General features: G+C 39.6%; 2 protein-coding genes across 3 annotated transcripts in view; one reads left to right on the top strand and one right to left on the bottom strand.

Annotated features, from left to right (window-relative positions):
• LOC307028142 (AP-2 complex subunit alpha-2-like) overlaps window positions 1–3,005 on the top strand; it is a 36,424-nt gene extending 33,419 nt beyond the window's left edge. For both annotated transcript variants that reach the window (XM_079662947.1, XM_079662946.1), the window contains one exon: window positions 271–3,005. In XM_079662947.1, the coding sequence (XP_079519073.1) occupies window positions 271–348 (78 nt within the window). In that variant the 3' untranslated portion in view covers window positions 349–3,005. The remainder of the gene's footprint in view (window positions 1–270) is intronic.
• A 4,091-nt stretch (window positions 3,006–7,096) lies between these two features.
• On the bottom strand, window positions 7,097–14,912 carry LOC307030234 (protein C19orf12 homolog). Its single transcript, XM_079666545.1, has 4 exons — window positions 14,728–14,912; window positions 12,840–12,945; window positions 11,120–11,286; window positions 7,097–7,904 (listed from the first exon to the last, which is right to left on the bottom strand). Exons 3-4 carry the CDS (start codon window positions 11,277–11,279, stop codon window positions 7,639–7,641), a joined length of 426 nt encoding a protein of 141 aa, XP_079522671.1. The 5' UTR covers window positions 11,280–11,286; window positions 12,840–12,945; window positions 14,728–14,912; the 3' UTR covers window positions 7,097–7,638.
• Window positions 14,913–16,047: the final 1,135 nt, after the last annotated feature.

Below are 16,047 nucleotides of genomic sequence, written 5' to 3'. Positions count from 1 at the left end.
GATCCTTCTCAGAAACGGTCTGTTCTCCTACCAGACCTCTGGAGTGTCCAAATGTGCCATCAGAATTTAGTATTCAACTAAGCAGTGTAATAACAATAATAATAATAGTAATTATTTGTAAAGCACCTTTCATTGCTAAAAGCAATCCCAAAGTGCTACAAGGGGCATCAAATACATACTTAAAAACACAAGTTTAATAGTTTAGTGTAATAACCGTGGCTCTGCAGTACCCCCCCCATGTCTCTGTGTAACTATGCTGTCCCCCTGCAGATGTACCGCCTGACGCTGAGGACCAGCAGGGAGTCGGTGTCTCAGAGACTGTGTGACCTCCTCTCTGAGCAGTTCTAGCTCCTCACCTTCTCTCTCCCTTTATTTAGCAAATGATGTATTGTACAGTGTAAATTCTCTTTTTTATTTGACCTACTCCACATGTAAATGGAGTGAAATGTACTTTCCACACGTAGCTTTACTAATGCGTCACTGCTTTAAACCTGCCTTGTACTTTGTGTGTGTGTGTGTACTCGCACTGAGCCCCCCTGTTCTGAGTGTGTGTTTGCTGCTCACTGCCTTTCTGTCAGACATTGTGAAGAGTTTACTAGGACCCATAATTAGTTATTTCACAATCCAGTCTATAAAGCTTAATTATCGCTTATAGCACTGTATAATTAGAATTAGAAGCCCTCGTTAATATGCATAATGTTATGTCATTATAAGGTACTCTAATTGTTTGTTCTTTGCTTTGAGTTACAAAATAATTAAATCTATGCAAAAACAACACACTAAACCTAAGATGAATTGTGACTCGAAGCAACCAATGAGCTCTGTGTAATTTGTTATTGCATTGTAATGCCTTATGACTGGTCATAATGTATAACAGTTATGGAATTTATAATTCACTACAATCCTTGAAACAACAAAACAGTATAAGTCATTATAAAATGCTTTGTAATTTACAGCTAGATGACAGCAGGATCTATAAACAGCGCTGTCAGCAGATTATAACACATTATTAGTGAGTGTTCAAATGCGTTCTATACATGAACTGTAGGATCTTTCCACTGATCTCAACACTGAATCCAGTTGTTCTGATCAGAGCTGATCTCAGAGGGTTTCCTCCATTTCTCCCACACTTTGCACTCGCTTGATAAAACAGCTAGATCACAAGAGTACATCAGAACATTTCACTTATTGTCATCTCAGGAGGAAAAATAAAGCTTTATATTGTGATACTTTTTGGAAAGTAAAAAATAGCTTTGGATGCTACCATTTCTTTTCCTGTAGTGAGAATTGTTGAGCTACGTTGTGCTAACAAATTTACACCAGATTGTAGGCGGTTGATGAGAATGTCAAAAAAAAGAAATAGTTAGGAAATGGACCCATTTGATAGTTAAGAAATTCACTCTAATAATGTTATCTACTTAACTCCACACAGCTGTGCCTGTTTGTTACTCGGCCAACAACAGAACACGCCTTTCAATACGGAGCAATGTTATATACATAACTATATAGACATGTAACCATGCCACACAAAGCACTGCCACACTACTACTTGCACCTAAATGCATCTGTTCACTGCCCAACTGGTCGTTTCTATATTTCAACAGTGTATCTTCTGTTTTATTAAATATACTTTTATAATCCTTGACGGCATATCTGATGCTTTGCTTCAAAGACTGGCCTAAATGTGAAACAAAACGTCTTTCCACCACCTCTAAAGCAGTGTACAAAGGAAACTGCCGTTTTCAAAATATTTACAATTGACCTGATAAGGTCTCATTTTACACTGCTCTTTGTATGCATTTAACAAAAAGGACGTGTTTCGCTACCATTGCACTGAGCTAGGCTAGCTCAATGCTACGCTTACCATCTCCTGGCTGTAGCGTTATATTTAACAGGCTGATATAAGAGTGATATTAATCCTCTTAGCAAGAAAGGGAATAAAGGTATGTTGATGGTTCATAATTATTGATCAGTAACATCAGTGTGAAATGGTTTGGCTCTAAGGGCACCTTCATCTGGACCTGAGAAACTTTATGTGAGCTCGTTTTAACAACGGCTACGGGCACATAACCCATCATAAGGTTTCACACTGTGATGGTCCCTTACTTTACACCGGCTCAGGAGTTTTCAGAAAGATATCCCAGTGTCACGCTGCAGCTTCATTCAAGAGAAACGAAGGGATTTAAAACAGGGTGAAGCTGCATAAGACCAGTAGACAATAAGCGCTGGTGTTCTTTCACCCTGTTTAGGGAAAGGTAGCATTTGGTCAACATGTGTCCTGTTGGAGGAACTAACTACATGTTCAACTTTGTTTTGCTGTTGCCCGGAAACACCACTTTAATTGAATGCTGAAATGTGAAATAACGCTTGTGTTAGCTAACATATTTGCCTTTGTTGGAGTCTTTATAAGATCATATATCAATGTATGTAGTGCTTAAACTTATATGTATCATTATGGCATTAAAATGTCTAAAAATGACAAGACATATTATATTTGTGTTTACATTATTTGAACCCAAGCCAACCCAGAGAAATGGGTAATTTTCTGTAATAGCTTTTTTTCTCTTTAAAACCTGGATTTACCCACAAATATTTGTTTAATCAAGTTTAATTTTACTCAGTTACTAGAATTGTTTTCTCTCTTAAATTTAGGAAATAATATCTTACAGTTTAGGCCTATCTTTACTTAAATCTCCAACTAACTGCTTCCTGCAGGTACAGTTCTGTTCAGGTGAAGTACGATGTGATCCTGAACCGTGCTTTACAACTCTTTGGTTTGGAGTTTGGGTCCTCGGTACTTTATCTAGTAAACACAGTGGTTACTATCAGTGGATCAAGTTGTCTCGATTCTGATGTTTTCGGTGCCTTCTGAGGTGTGTTCAGTCTCTGTGCTGGACACAGATTTGAAAAGAAGAAAAGGCTGGATATCTTGTTTCTATTTAAATGTAATGTCATTTCAACATCCAAAAAGTGTTTTCATGAATAAAAGATGATGCCTTTGTAAACACATTAAAACGTACATTGCTTGTTGAAGGTTAAATGAACAGTATTATAGAGTACAGTGGAAAATGTGTATATCACTCGGTTTATGAAGATTTTGAACTGAATCATTCTTATAAATGCTGTTTCAATATTTTTCTTATTTGTTATCAAGTACTCCATACTACAGTACAGTGTTTTAATTTGCAAGTAAATTGAAATTTGTTTAAATCTGTTAAGTCTCATGATATAGTATAATACAATAAAAAAAAAAAAAACAGTCAATAAGATAGTATAAAGAAAGAGAAAATGCTTATAATTATCTGCATTCATCAATTTGACCCAGAGAAGCATGATCACTGTTTCCACTATACTGTATATTCAAGATAACTTGACTCACAATTAAACATATGTTTCATATTATATTGCAGGCCCTTATATACTCAGTTCAGTGGAGCAGGTAGAGACAGATGTGTGTCTCTTTGGAAGAGTCAAAAACAGCTGCAGCAGGTTCCCTCCATCACCTGTGTTTTAGAGAAGCGCTGACGGGGAAAGAGAAGTGGTGACGGCTGATATTTGTATCCCGATTTCATTGGATATGTTAATAGTAACACGTTTAAATATTAAAGAGGACATATTTTCCTAGTTTCAGATTCACATCAGTATTTGCTGCCTCTACTGTGACATGTCCCCATGCTTTAATGTTCAAAAAGCTCTTTATTTTTCTCATAGTGCCTGTGCTGTAGGGCTGTGCCCGAATATTTGTTCGTTGGAGTAGGCTACTATTTGGGTTTCAATTTCGTTAATCGGATATGTTTTCTCTTTTTTTTTTTTTACTGCGGCTGCCAAATTGAATTTATTGAAATATCCAATATCAACGTAAGAGCTTGTGCCTCTTCGGGGGGTGCTAACACTTAATCATACACTTTATTCTTTACTTTCTCCGTCTTAATATGCACGTTGTTTCCATAGCAACAACAGTTCCTGTCAACAGCGCTAACGCTCCTTCAAAATAAAAGCATGTCCATACAAAATAGGAAGCCAAGCCAAATTACACTTAAGACATATAAAACTGCAACAAAAGTAACAAACACAATGCAATATCCTTTTCAATTTCAAAGAACACAAATTGGGTTGTACATTAACAAATCTATAAAACAACAGTACTGTAGAATCTACAGTATCCTCCTGGGACCCGAGGAAAAAATGTGTCTTCCAATTTCCTTTTTTTTTGTGATTTCCTACCTATATAGGGTTAAAAAAAACATATTGCAATTTAGACTTTTTTAATTTTATTTTTAAATGTTACAGTATGTCCACTGTAGAGGACGTCGGGACCATATTATTTTTGAAAAGACAGCCACAATTAACAGATAGACTATGTAACGTATTATGGTTATAGAGTGATATTAATACAATAATACATTCACCTTTATTTAAAACATGAATAAGTAATTGATCTGAACATTGCTGTTTATTTGGTCAATAACAATCTAAATTGTTTTTAGGTGAATCTTTCCAGATCTTCAAAGACTTTGTAGTCAATGTAGTGCGAAAAGTACCTCATTGACTCCAGTCGGCACGGGCTGTAGGGTCATCTTGACTAGTTTTATGGATGTGGTCTCCATTTGACCATGCTTATAGAAGCAAAGCTTGCATTCCTGAGGCAATTTTCATTTGTCATGGCTCCACTTAAAATAAAAAGAACAATAAGACATGCGTGCTACTCTTGGCCCACAGAGGGCCATGTCTTTCCAGCTCGTCTCTCTCTCTGTGCGCTCATGGAGCCTCCTGCATCTCCCCCCCCCCCCCCCCTTCTTCTTCACCCTCTTCTATCCCAGGTGGTGTGAAATCCTCATCTCTCTCATCATCTGAGAGCTCAAAATCCTCATCTCCCTTAACTATCTGCAGTCGCGGCTGGTGGAAAATATTTTTGGTGGGGCTATGGAAATGGTGACAACCATACTAGGGCATTTAAAATCAGGAGACTAAATACTTGCCAACCCTCCCGCCCGCATTTCTCCCGATTTCTGACCAAATCAGATTTACTCACGACTGTTTCCACTCGGACTTTAATACAGCTACACCATTGTTTGGTTTCCATGGTAGCGCGTCTCAAAGTCTGAGAGGGTGAGGAAGATGAAAACTGAACAACAATCGACAACTCGACCCTCTGATCACTCCTTTCCTGAAAAATACAGGTCCAGCCCACACATATGCTCCAAGGTGCCACAGGCATTGCCCTTACAACTACAATAAGCATGTAAATGTTAATCTACAGCTCCGGCGATCCACTGGCACCGGAGTCTACACCTGCAGACAACTACTGTAGCGTCACCCTGGATACGAGTCCAAACAACTCACAGACACACAAGCCAGGGCGCTGAAAGGGCGCCCTTTGAGCATCAGATCTAACGACGCTGATTGGCTGAAATTATGTTTCGGCGGCATAGTTTACAGATAGCAACAGTCAGCTTGTTGGCTGCTGCTGCTCTGGCTGAGGGCTCCTTTCTACCGCCCGGACGAGAGAGGGTAATGATACACGCTGCGGCCAGGCAGGAAACATGTGACTTATCAGTAACTTTAGACAATTTTAAACGAGATTTTATTGTAGATTATACATTTTACTGATACCAACTATATAATATTTACCTTTTTCTTTAAAAATAAAAAATAAAAAAATATATTTTTTGGAAATATTTTTTTATTTATTTTTAATTTTTAATGACAATCAAACATGTGGGAAGAGGGGGGGCGGCGCCCCTATGGGCCGGACGCCACTGACTATCTGGTACAGAAAATGTCTGCTTCAGTTCCATCTCTTGCAACAATATTGAGTCATAAAGTCCATTAATTGGTCCTGACGTCCACTAGAATGGACATTTATAAAAGAGCTGTTGAAAACTTGAATTATTTAATTGCTTTCAGAACTAATTATATAGTTACTCACATGTTAATAAACAAGAACATATATGATTTCCATGGTAAAAATTACAATTATTCAACAATATTTGACTTTTCCTCCTGCTTAACATTTAGTTTTTGGTATGCCAGCCATTTTGGATGAAAATAAATAGGAACTTCCCAGCCAATTTTAACCAATGACATATCACTGGAAAGACCAGGATGTCCTCTGTACAGTACATCAGGGATTGATTGAGTAGCTCAAGAGTAAAAGGAGATGCATGTTAACAAAATGCCCACTACAGTGGACATTTTCAATGGGCTGGGTCCCAGGAGGGTATTGTTTTATAGTAAATGTATACAACCCAATTTTTGGAGTAGAATAACAAAATGAATGCCGTGAATAAAACCAAAATACACGTGTTGAAGCAGTTCGCTGCTGATTACTACGCACGTCACCCCATTCAAAGTGAATGGGAAGAAGCGTTGACGCTTCAACGCAAGCCGCCGTGTGTACGGGCCGTCACTGTTCAAGAAGTAACCAAAGGAGTCCAATGGAGCCATTTCATACACGTTCACACATCGTTGGCCATCAGCAGCAACCCAAGGACACATCGATATGTTGACTGCACGGCTGGGATCAACCCACGACCTTCTGGTTTAAAAACGAGCGCACTCCCTCGTAGCCACAGTAGGCTACATTTAAACATGGGACGTTGTTGCCTGAAAGGAGCTGTCATGAATTGACTTTTTAGTCAGTGTAAGCCAAACTTTAACCGTCCATACTTTAACCTGATCTAATATTCAAGTGATCAGATGTCTGGATCTTAAGTTTTCAGAGAAACTAACGATATCCTCAGACAAACCGCATTGAAGAAACACTGATTTTGAACCTGCTTTATTTCAAACTTTTAATCACTGTTTTTGCACGTTATGAAGAGGAGACGCCTGCTTTCGGTTCCCAGTAAGAATCTCTAAAAGCGTGATGAATACTAACTGGGAGAAATCTGACTACAAAGGCAAACTAGGATCCCATAACACCACCAAACTCTTGTTATTGTTTTTGATTCAGAGACCCGTAGGTGCAGATTAGTGCTTTTTAAACTAAAATATACACTCAACTTGAACAGAAACATTCTTGCGGTTCTTATGCAGACATTTTTTTTATTTGCCTTCACTTTTGGAGAACTTTAAATCTGCAAATAAACAGTCAAAAGCTTCAAAGTGTATTTTATTTGAAATTCCTAAGCAGAGGTACACTGATACAGAGTATATGACTCTTCAGGCACAGTATTTGAGTGCATTTAAAAAGGAAGACTTGATTGTCGCATACAAAAACATTATTTGTGCTAATGTCACAATCCATCCATTAGGTTTCCATGGTGACTGAACAATGATGAGTTCTTGTTAGGCAGATGTAGAGGAAGTACTCAGAACTTTTCTTGCGCTAGTAAAGTATTGATATTCAAATACACTTTCATCATCAGAAGTACTCATTATGCAGAATGATATATACTGGATTATAATTATAGAGGTGGAGGTGGTGCTACCTTACATCCAATCAGGAAGCTTATATTTGCCTCCAAATTGTAAGTAGGAAATAGTTGTTGTTGTTGTTGTGTGGATAGCCACTTTAACTGTTTCATTTGGCATGGTCATGGCAGTGAAACCTCCAGGATTCAAATGTTTTCAGCCAAGTACAAAAATATGGAAAGGTCTCTGGTTGTGGTCCTGTGAGTCCAGGTGGAGCAGGATTCAGTCCTTATAGCGCACCTCCGCTCTGAGCTCCTTAGTGACGTAGTTCAGCAGCGCCGCGGTGACCTGTTGCTGCAGAGTCACGTTGCCCATCACCAAGGAAACTAGCTGGGCCGCATCCATCCAGTCCATGTTGTCCAAGACGGACACGATGTCATCGTAGAGCTTCTGTCTCTGGGCGGGGGGCAACTCCATCAGGATCTGAGGCAGGGGCCGGAACTGACCGCTGGTCAGCCAGCTGCCCAGCAGCCCCCCCACTGCTCCACCTGCCACATACAGAGGGGAGGGGGGGGTCAATAAATCACAAGGGCCATCAATAGCTGTAGGCATGATGCAGGCATGGAGTCAACAGACATCAGAGAAGTTATAGAATATAAGTACTTTTGTGCTGCTTTCCAGTGGTTTTGTATCTCTTTTAAGTCACTCTGTGTTTCTGAAGTTATTTTGTGTGTCTTTGTAGTTATTTCCTTTCCCTCTGTAGTCCTTGTGCCTCTCCTTGTTGTACGTTTGAGTCTCTTTGGAGTCATTTTGTGTGTCTGTAAAGTCTCTTAGTGTTGCTTTCATGTATCTTTGTTTTACGTTTGTGACTTTTAATTGGAATGAGCTCCCCATTGAAATCAGGACAGCAGATAGCTTGCACATCTTCCGGCGCAGACTGAAAACTCATCTCTTTCGACTCCACTTCGAGCGATAGAATTACTAATAAAGAACTGCTAACAGAGCACTTATATACTAATAAAGGACCGGCTTATCTATAGCCAGTTGAGTAGCACTTGAAATGTTTGGCTCTATGAAACCTGAGGCCTGTACTACGAAGCTGGTTCAACCTAACCTGGATATGTTTGAGTTAGCCGGTTGGCCTAATCCAAAACATACGCGCTCTCTCTAAACGGTCCTACGACGCGGGTTATCAAGTGGATCGCTCAAGCCAGCCGTGTCCTCTCTAGTTAGGTGCGCGTTCACATGAAAGGAGTGGTATTTGGAGCTTTCGACCAATCACAAACATGGAGAAGCGTCATACTTCCTGAATGAAAAGTCAACTATATAATTAGACAAATATGAAGAAGTTAAACTTTAAATATCCATGACTTAAACACTTTATCCAGGATAAAAGCCACATAGCTGCACCTGCAAGGTGAATACAGCTGGTAAAAAAAAAAGTGTTTGAATGCGTACATTAACAGGTTTATGATATCACTGCCCCGTCTAAGACACGAGTGGATCTGACTTTAATTACATTTGTCTCGAGTGTTTCGTCAACTTAATGTGTTGCTTAAAATAATACTTGTGCATACAGTAGGCTATGTGACACTGTGAGTGTTGCACGGCCAGATACGGCTCAGCTGACTCAGATAAGGAAATATATGATACATTATGATGTGATATGCCGAGGACTGTACGTAATGTTACTTTGATCTGGTTAGTTATGTTGTGGCAGATATTTAAGTAAGCTTTCTAACGCTAATGTTATATTAGTCAGATTGCTCTGAAGATGGGAGGTGATATTCTATTAATGTTCACGTTCACACAGTCTGTGATTTTTGCCGGCCGTCTTTCCTGCAACGGCAGCTTTTCTGTATTTCCTTTCTCCTGTAATATGACTTGATCGCTTTAAACTCTGATTGGTTAGCAGGCAGTGCTTTCACTGAGTTGAGCTCTTAGCCTGCAACCTAACCTGCTCCCGACAAGGGGGGTATACTACGAATCTAGTTCAACCTATCCTGGATATGTTTTGAGTTATCCGGTTGACTCGATCCAAAACAAAGCCGCTCTCGCTAAACTGTCCTACAACGCTGGCTATCAACTCGTTCGCTCAAGCCAGTCGTGTCCTATCTAGTTAGGTGCACATGAAAGGGGTGGCATTTGGAGCATTCGACCAATCACAAACATGGATAAGAGTACTGACAGCGCAGCGTCATACTTCCTGAACTAAAAGTCAACTATAATATTAGACAAATATGAAGAAGTTAAACTTTAAACATCCATGACTTAAACACTGTATCCAGGATAAAAGCCACATAGTTGCACCTGCAAGGTGAATACAGCTGGTAAAAGAAAAAGTGTTTGAATGCGTACATTAACAGGTTTATGATATCACTGCCCCGTTTAAGACACGATCTGACTTTAATTACATTTGACTCAAGTGTTTCGTCAACTTAATGTGTTCCTTAAAATAATACTTCTGCATACAGTATGTGACACAGTGAGTGTTGCACGGCCAGATACGGCTCAGATAAGGAAATATATGATACATTATGATGCATGTGATATGATGTGATATGAATGATAATGGGACACATCGACGTCTGCACTCACAGTGCAGCGGACTGTAGGCTACGTAATGTTACTTTGATCCGGTTACTTATGTTGTGGCAGATATTTAATTAAGCTTTCTTAACATAATAGTATAATAATAGTTATAATAGTCCGATTGCTCTGAAGATGGGAGGTGATATTCTATTCATTTTCACGTTCACACAGCGGTGATTTTTGCCGGCCGTCTTTCCTGAAACAGCAGTTTAAACTGTATTTCCTCCGCACACTGAGCTCTGATTGGTCAGCAGGTGTGGTGCTTTCGCTGAGTTGATCTCTTATCCTGGAACCTATCCTGCTTCGGAAGACAGACTAGGTTCCAGGATAAGTCACCATGGAGATCTAGTCCGCTAAAAATTGAACCAGTTTCGTAGTACCGGAAATCCCAGAAGTTATCTTGCCAAAAAAAAATCCTGCTTCGTAGTATACCCCCCTGGTTAGCCGCACAGCATAAGTTCCCATGGAGATCTAGCCCGCTAAAAAGAGAACCAGCTTCGTAGGACCGGAAACCCCGAGTTTTCCCTGAAGTTAGCCGGCTAAGCGAAAATCCTGCTTCGTAGTATACCCCCCAGATGTACTTATATGATTCTGTTTTCTTCCTGGTCGAATGTACTTATTGTAAGTCTCTTTGGAAAAAAGCGTCAGCTAAATGCAATGTAATGTAATGTAATTGTCATTTTGTCTCTTGTAGTGCTTTAGTATCTCTTCGTGGTCATTGTGTCTCTTTATAGCACTTGTATGTCACTTGTAGTTGTTCTGTGTAAGTTTTGTATTACTTTTTTTGTATTTTCGTGGTCAATTTGTGTCTTGTTGTCGTCATTTTGTGCTGAGAATGGGTTTTTCTGTTTGGATGTGTATCTCCTCTCTTTGGTCATTGAGATTCTCTTTGCTGTTGATGTGCCTTCTTGTGATCTACAGTCTATTGTTCGTACACATCTTTGAGTGACATTCTGTAGATGTTGGCCCCCTGACACTTTGGGACCACGGCTTGTGCCCTTAAACCCCTTTCTGAAAACTCATCCATGTATGGAACCCACTAATCTCACAATCTTGAAGCCCCCTGGCAGGATGGGCTACATGTGTACCCTCTGATCAGGCAGACGTACTGTTTCCCTCAGAAACAGGGCAGTTTCACATACTATCATTATGGTTTATTTTGTATTCTTACCAACAGCGATCCCTGGAGGTCCACCGAGCAGCCCGCCTAAAAACGCAACTCCTCCGGCCGCCAGCGCTCCTTTGGTGGAGTTTTTCACTGCCGCTTTGATCTTATCGTGAGCAGATATTTCACAGCACAGACGCATGACATCATCGATCCGTGGAGCCATCCCTGCGCTGAGACATTGAACAGAGAGGACAGTCAACAATACTGAGGGATCGTCACTGAAACAACAGGAACACACACCTGTAAACCTTGATTAGAGGTAGACAAACCTTTACCCTTCAGTTGAAGCAGATTATTCATGTGGAATATTCACACAGAATAAACAGGTTTAGCATTTACCAAACCTAGTCCAGCTGTTTGAAGAAAAAGTTCAAATCACATTTGAATTGAATTAGGAAGAAATCGTATCTTCAAACAGATATTTTATTGTTTCACATTCTCTACAGACTATTTTATTGTCACATGGAGATGTCCTTAGGCAATGAAGTAGCATAACTAACCATGTTGAATGCCATGAATATAAAGGCATAACAGGCATATCAGTTCAGTACAACCTGCAATGAAACTTCTATGTATTTATTTTTACTTCAAATAAAGTGTGTTATTTTGCAATCATTATGTCATGATAGATTTTGACAAAAAGCCCTTTACCAAGCATGGAACAAAACCTTTTCACATTGACATTCAGTTGTGCAAACTATAGTGACAAATGTGCAATTAAACAACATCTAAACACAGCTCTTAAGGCTTTAGACAGATGGCCAGTTTGTAATTCAGCATTAGACATAGCCATTTTTAGTACATTACCATTACTGTAATTCCAAGCTTGCCATTATGACTCCAAGATTTTAAAATCGTATTTTATTGAAGAATATGCTTTCAGATAAAGAAGACAGACCCTCTCCGTTAGGCTAACACACAGTGCACTTTTAGATCCCTGTAGATGCGATAACTTAAAGTCAGGATCTCTCAGAGTGAAAGTAGACAGATACTGTATTCGTCTCTCAAACTGGAAAAGGTGACAAAGGAAGAACAAAGCAAAGACACGTCAGAATACATTTGGTTTCACTTTTACTTTAAAATCCAAATTAGCCTCAACATTATAAAATAACAACACTTGAATAATTAAATAACGCATATAAATATGTCCATGCGTTTTACAATTACTCCCAAAAACATATGATTTTTAAATCAATGATACATTGTCTTACATTTATGTAGAGTAGTACTTAATCATCTATTACTTTCATTAGTTAATTAACTTTAACAGTATGTGAACAACTGCAAACGTATACTGAACATTTGTAAAATATGACGAGCTGTAGGCCACGTGCTCTTAAAGGCTTGGTATTAATATCCATTATTAATTTAAAACAACCCGCTTTCTGACTGGAGCTTGGCTTGTTAGGGGTTTGTTATTGAAGTGTTTGTTAGCCGAGTTCACTGCTATGAATTAGTTCTATAAACTGACTTAATTTAAAAAAAAGTGGGCACAATAATCAATACGCTATTAAGTTTTTTTCTTAAAATATAGAAAGACAGTAGATTCGATCATAAACTGTTTAATACCAGTACAACACAGGCCCGCGTTTCATTTCTATTTTAACAAAATAAGAGTCCAAAGACCTAGGGATTAATTTCAGAGTCTTATAAAGCACAGAAAATAGATAGAACACAGCTGTCATCAACTTTGTATCAATAATTATCTAATTGTTGTATTTACCTTCAGTCCTGTCCCGGATAAATACAGGCTGGGTTAGAAGTAGAAGTTTTTACTCTTCGCGTGCAGTCGGACTCGGAGTCGGCGCATACTCTCTGCGATCCACTTCCTGCTTTCAGACAATCAGAGAGTAAATAACAGCTAATCGAGACAAGACAGATATTTTCAACAGTTTATTTGCTGTAACTCTATAAATAATTAATATATATCGCTGAAACTTGAACATGTTGTGTCTATAATGATAGAGTACTTCCTTGCTTACTCAAGTCTAAATTACTTAAAAAAGGAAAGTCAAGACTTTAATTGTTCAGCTCGGACTGGGTTCATCTATTTTTTTATTTGGAGATACATGGGAATCAAAACCCAAATGCCATTCAAACTTCATAGCTGCTGTCATTCTGTCCCCACCAAGTCTCTGTCGGAGTGTTTTCTTCTTTAACTTTAGACGTCACTTCGGTAAAAAACCATATCCATATACTATATATAAAGGTAAAAACAGCTTGACTTAAAATAACAACATCTTGCACATGCGCACTAAACAAAACATTGGAGTGGTGATTAGTGTGGGAACTATCTTGAAAAGTCTTGAACATAAGGAGGACAGCTTCTCACCAAAACTTGAACAAGTAAATAATCTAGCCTTCAGGCTTGCATAGCCAGACCTATCTCAAAAACTCTACAAGACAAGTTAACTCTGGTAGCTCACAGCTAGGCTGTCCGTTACGTTAGCCATTGTAACCAGTTTTCACAGAATAATATTCTTGTTTTGCTTTTCACGTGCAGCTGCTGCCTAAAGTCAGCACGAGTGGAGTTACGGGGATGGATGTAACAGTACAGCATAACGGGGAATTTTTTCGTACATTATGTTGTTTGCAAACTCATTTACTGTTCCCTTCTGATAGCTTGAGAACTGTGTAAACGCCAATGTGGATAAATATGAAAGACAAAACGTAATATTTCAGTCCACATAATTTGTTGTCACATCAGTGGGTTGTTTTGTGGACATGTAACGCAGTAGGCTTGTTTGAGACAAGCGAGACCTGCGCAGACCTGCGCAATTTCGATCAACGTCTTGCGAGTGCGTTGCATGATGGTTAGTCATTTTTGTCCGACTTGCTCGGTTATGGCTAGAAAGGATCCGTCTAGTAGTGTAAAACTCTCGCGAAAGTTTGCAAGTCACGTGGCTGAATGTTTACTTTTGGCAGGCAGCCTTTCAGTTACGATCGTTAACATCAGTGGGCCACAGCAAATGATGGTGAGAAGCTAAACTATCTATTAATTATGTCAATGACAGGGAGTGTGATTGTTGAAATAGAGTGTTAGCGGTCTTGCTGTTCAAAGAAGAATGACTGTAGATCACCAACACTATGGTTTATTTTTTATTCACAGGCAAGTCAATGTTGTCGCAGTAAAAGTCCCAAGATAGCTCCTGGTGCAATAAAATGTTCCCTTTCAGTGTTTTACTATTATCCTGCTGCTTTAATGTGTATGTTGCATCATGTTACTGCTGTAGATGTGTTTCCAAGCCGCTCCAACGAGAGTTACAACGAGAACATGACGTCATATTTACACAAGACGGATCCTTTCTAGCCATAACCGACTTGCTCTCGAGGCTCGCCTACATGAGACGTTGAAATCTCGCGGGACAAAGACGCCCGCAGCCTTGAGAGCGAGGCGAGGCGGCGCAGTTCCTCTCCACGGTTACGGCCCGTCTACACTACAGGTATCAAAAAATCTTGAAGCTGGGCGTGTCTGAAGCTTGGCAATTTTTTGCGAGCAACGCGACCAACAACCAATCACATGAATCTCCCGCCCCCCGACATACAAAGCAATAGCAATGTTAAAACGAAGTAAACTGGATATAATCTCTCCAAACAGGCGAAAAACCTACCAGTTTCACCCACTGTCTCTGCCACCTCTCTCCATGCCTGGTTCCTCCGGTTTGTATCCCGGTAAATAGTTCTGGTCGTAAAGAACAGGGTGATTTGCTACCGTAATATCTCGTTTGGAATATGAGGAAATGAACTGCGGTCTGGCTCTCCCAGCTTGCACGCGGTTTGATTGGCTGCGCTTGCACTGGCGGGATTTGCATAAACGGGATTTTATTGGCTGATGCCAAGCATCGAGCCTCAAAAGTTGAACATTGTTCAACTTTTGATAGATGCTCGTGATGCTAGCAAAGCCATGCCATGCTCCCCACAATGCAGTTCGGCGAAGATTAAAAATCTTCTACGTCACCCCATTCAAGTGAATGGGCGAAGCGTTGAAAGCATTTTTCGATGCCTGTAGTGTAGACGAGCCGATACGGCTAGAAAGGATCCGTCTAGTGTAAATTTGACGTCACGTTCTCGTTGTAACTCTCGTTGGAGCGGCTCGGAAAAACATCTACAACAGTGACATGATGCAACATACACATTCATGCAGCAGGATAATAGTAAAACACTGAAAGGGAACATTTTATTGCACCAGGAGCTATCTTGGGACTTTTACTGTGACAACGTTGACTTGCCTGTCAATAAAAAATAAACCGCAGTGTTGGTGATCTACAGTGTTGTCATTCTTCTTTGAACAGCAAGACCACTAACACCCTATTTCAACAATCACACTCCCTGTCATTGACATAATTAATAGATAGTTTAGCTTCACTGATGTTAACGATCGTAACTGAAAGGCTGCCTGCCAAACGTAAACATTCAGCCACGTGACTTGCAAACTCTCGCGAGAGTTTTACACAAGACGGATCCTTTCTAGCCATAACCCCTTTCCACGGGCTGCGGAAGCGAAATGCTTGATGGGAAACGACTCGCTGGTATCTCGAGCTGAGCGCTCATTGGTGGTTTTTACCACGTGCTGGTGATGAAACTCTCCAATTGGCTCGGCAAAAGTTTGTTGTTGTTTTGTGTCAGTTTTACATCGCCCCCTCCATTAACATTTTTCATAATTGTTCCACAATATTTATCATCATTAAATTAATATCTATATATGTTATACCAGGGGTCACCAACATTTTTTAGGATGAGGGCTACTTTCAAAAAATAAAGCAAGTCGGGGGCTACTTTTACTCCTCTTTTTTTTGTTTTTTGCAGTGTATATATTTTATATTTATATATTATATGCTTACCTTTAACCTTTGTGTGCTGTTTGGGTCTGTGGGACCCGTTTTCAGTGTTTACTAAAAGAAAATGTATGCAATTTAATAATTTTAACCTGC

The sequence above is a fragment of the Notothenia rossii genome (assembly GCF_949606895.1).
Source record: "Notothenia rossii genome assembly, chromosome: 2".
In the NCBI taxonomy this organism is placed as follows: domain Eukaryota; kingdom Metazoa; phylum Chordata; class Actinopteri; order Perciformes; family Nototheniidae; genus Notothenia; species Notothenia rossii.
The sequence above is the reverse complement of the archived record's forward strand: the minus strand, read 5'-3'. Positions and strand labels throughout refer to the sequence as shown.

Excerpts from the sequence above, each read along its gene's own strand:
- LOC307030234 (XM_079666545.1), bottom strand. The coding sequence starts at position 11,279 with ATGGCTCCACGGATCGATGATGTCATGCGTCTGTGCTGTGAAATATCT. Across the intron at positions 7,905-11,119 it reads ACCTCCAGGGATCGCTGTTG|GTGGAGCAGTGGGGGGGCTG; the intron begins GTAAGAATACAA and ends TGTATGTGGCAG.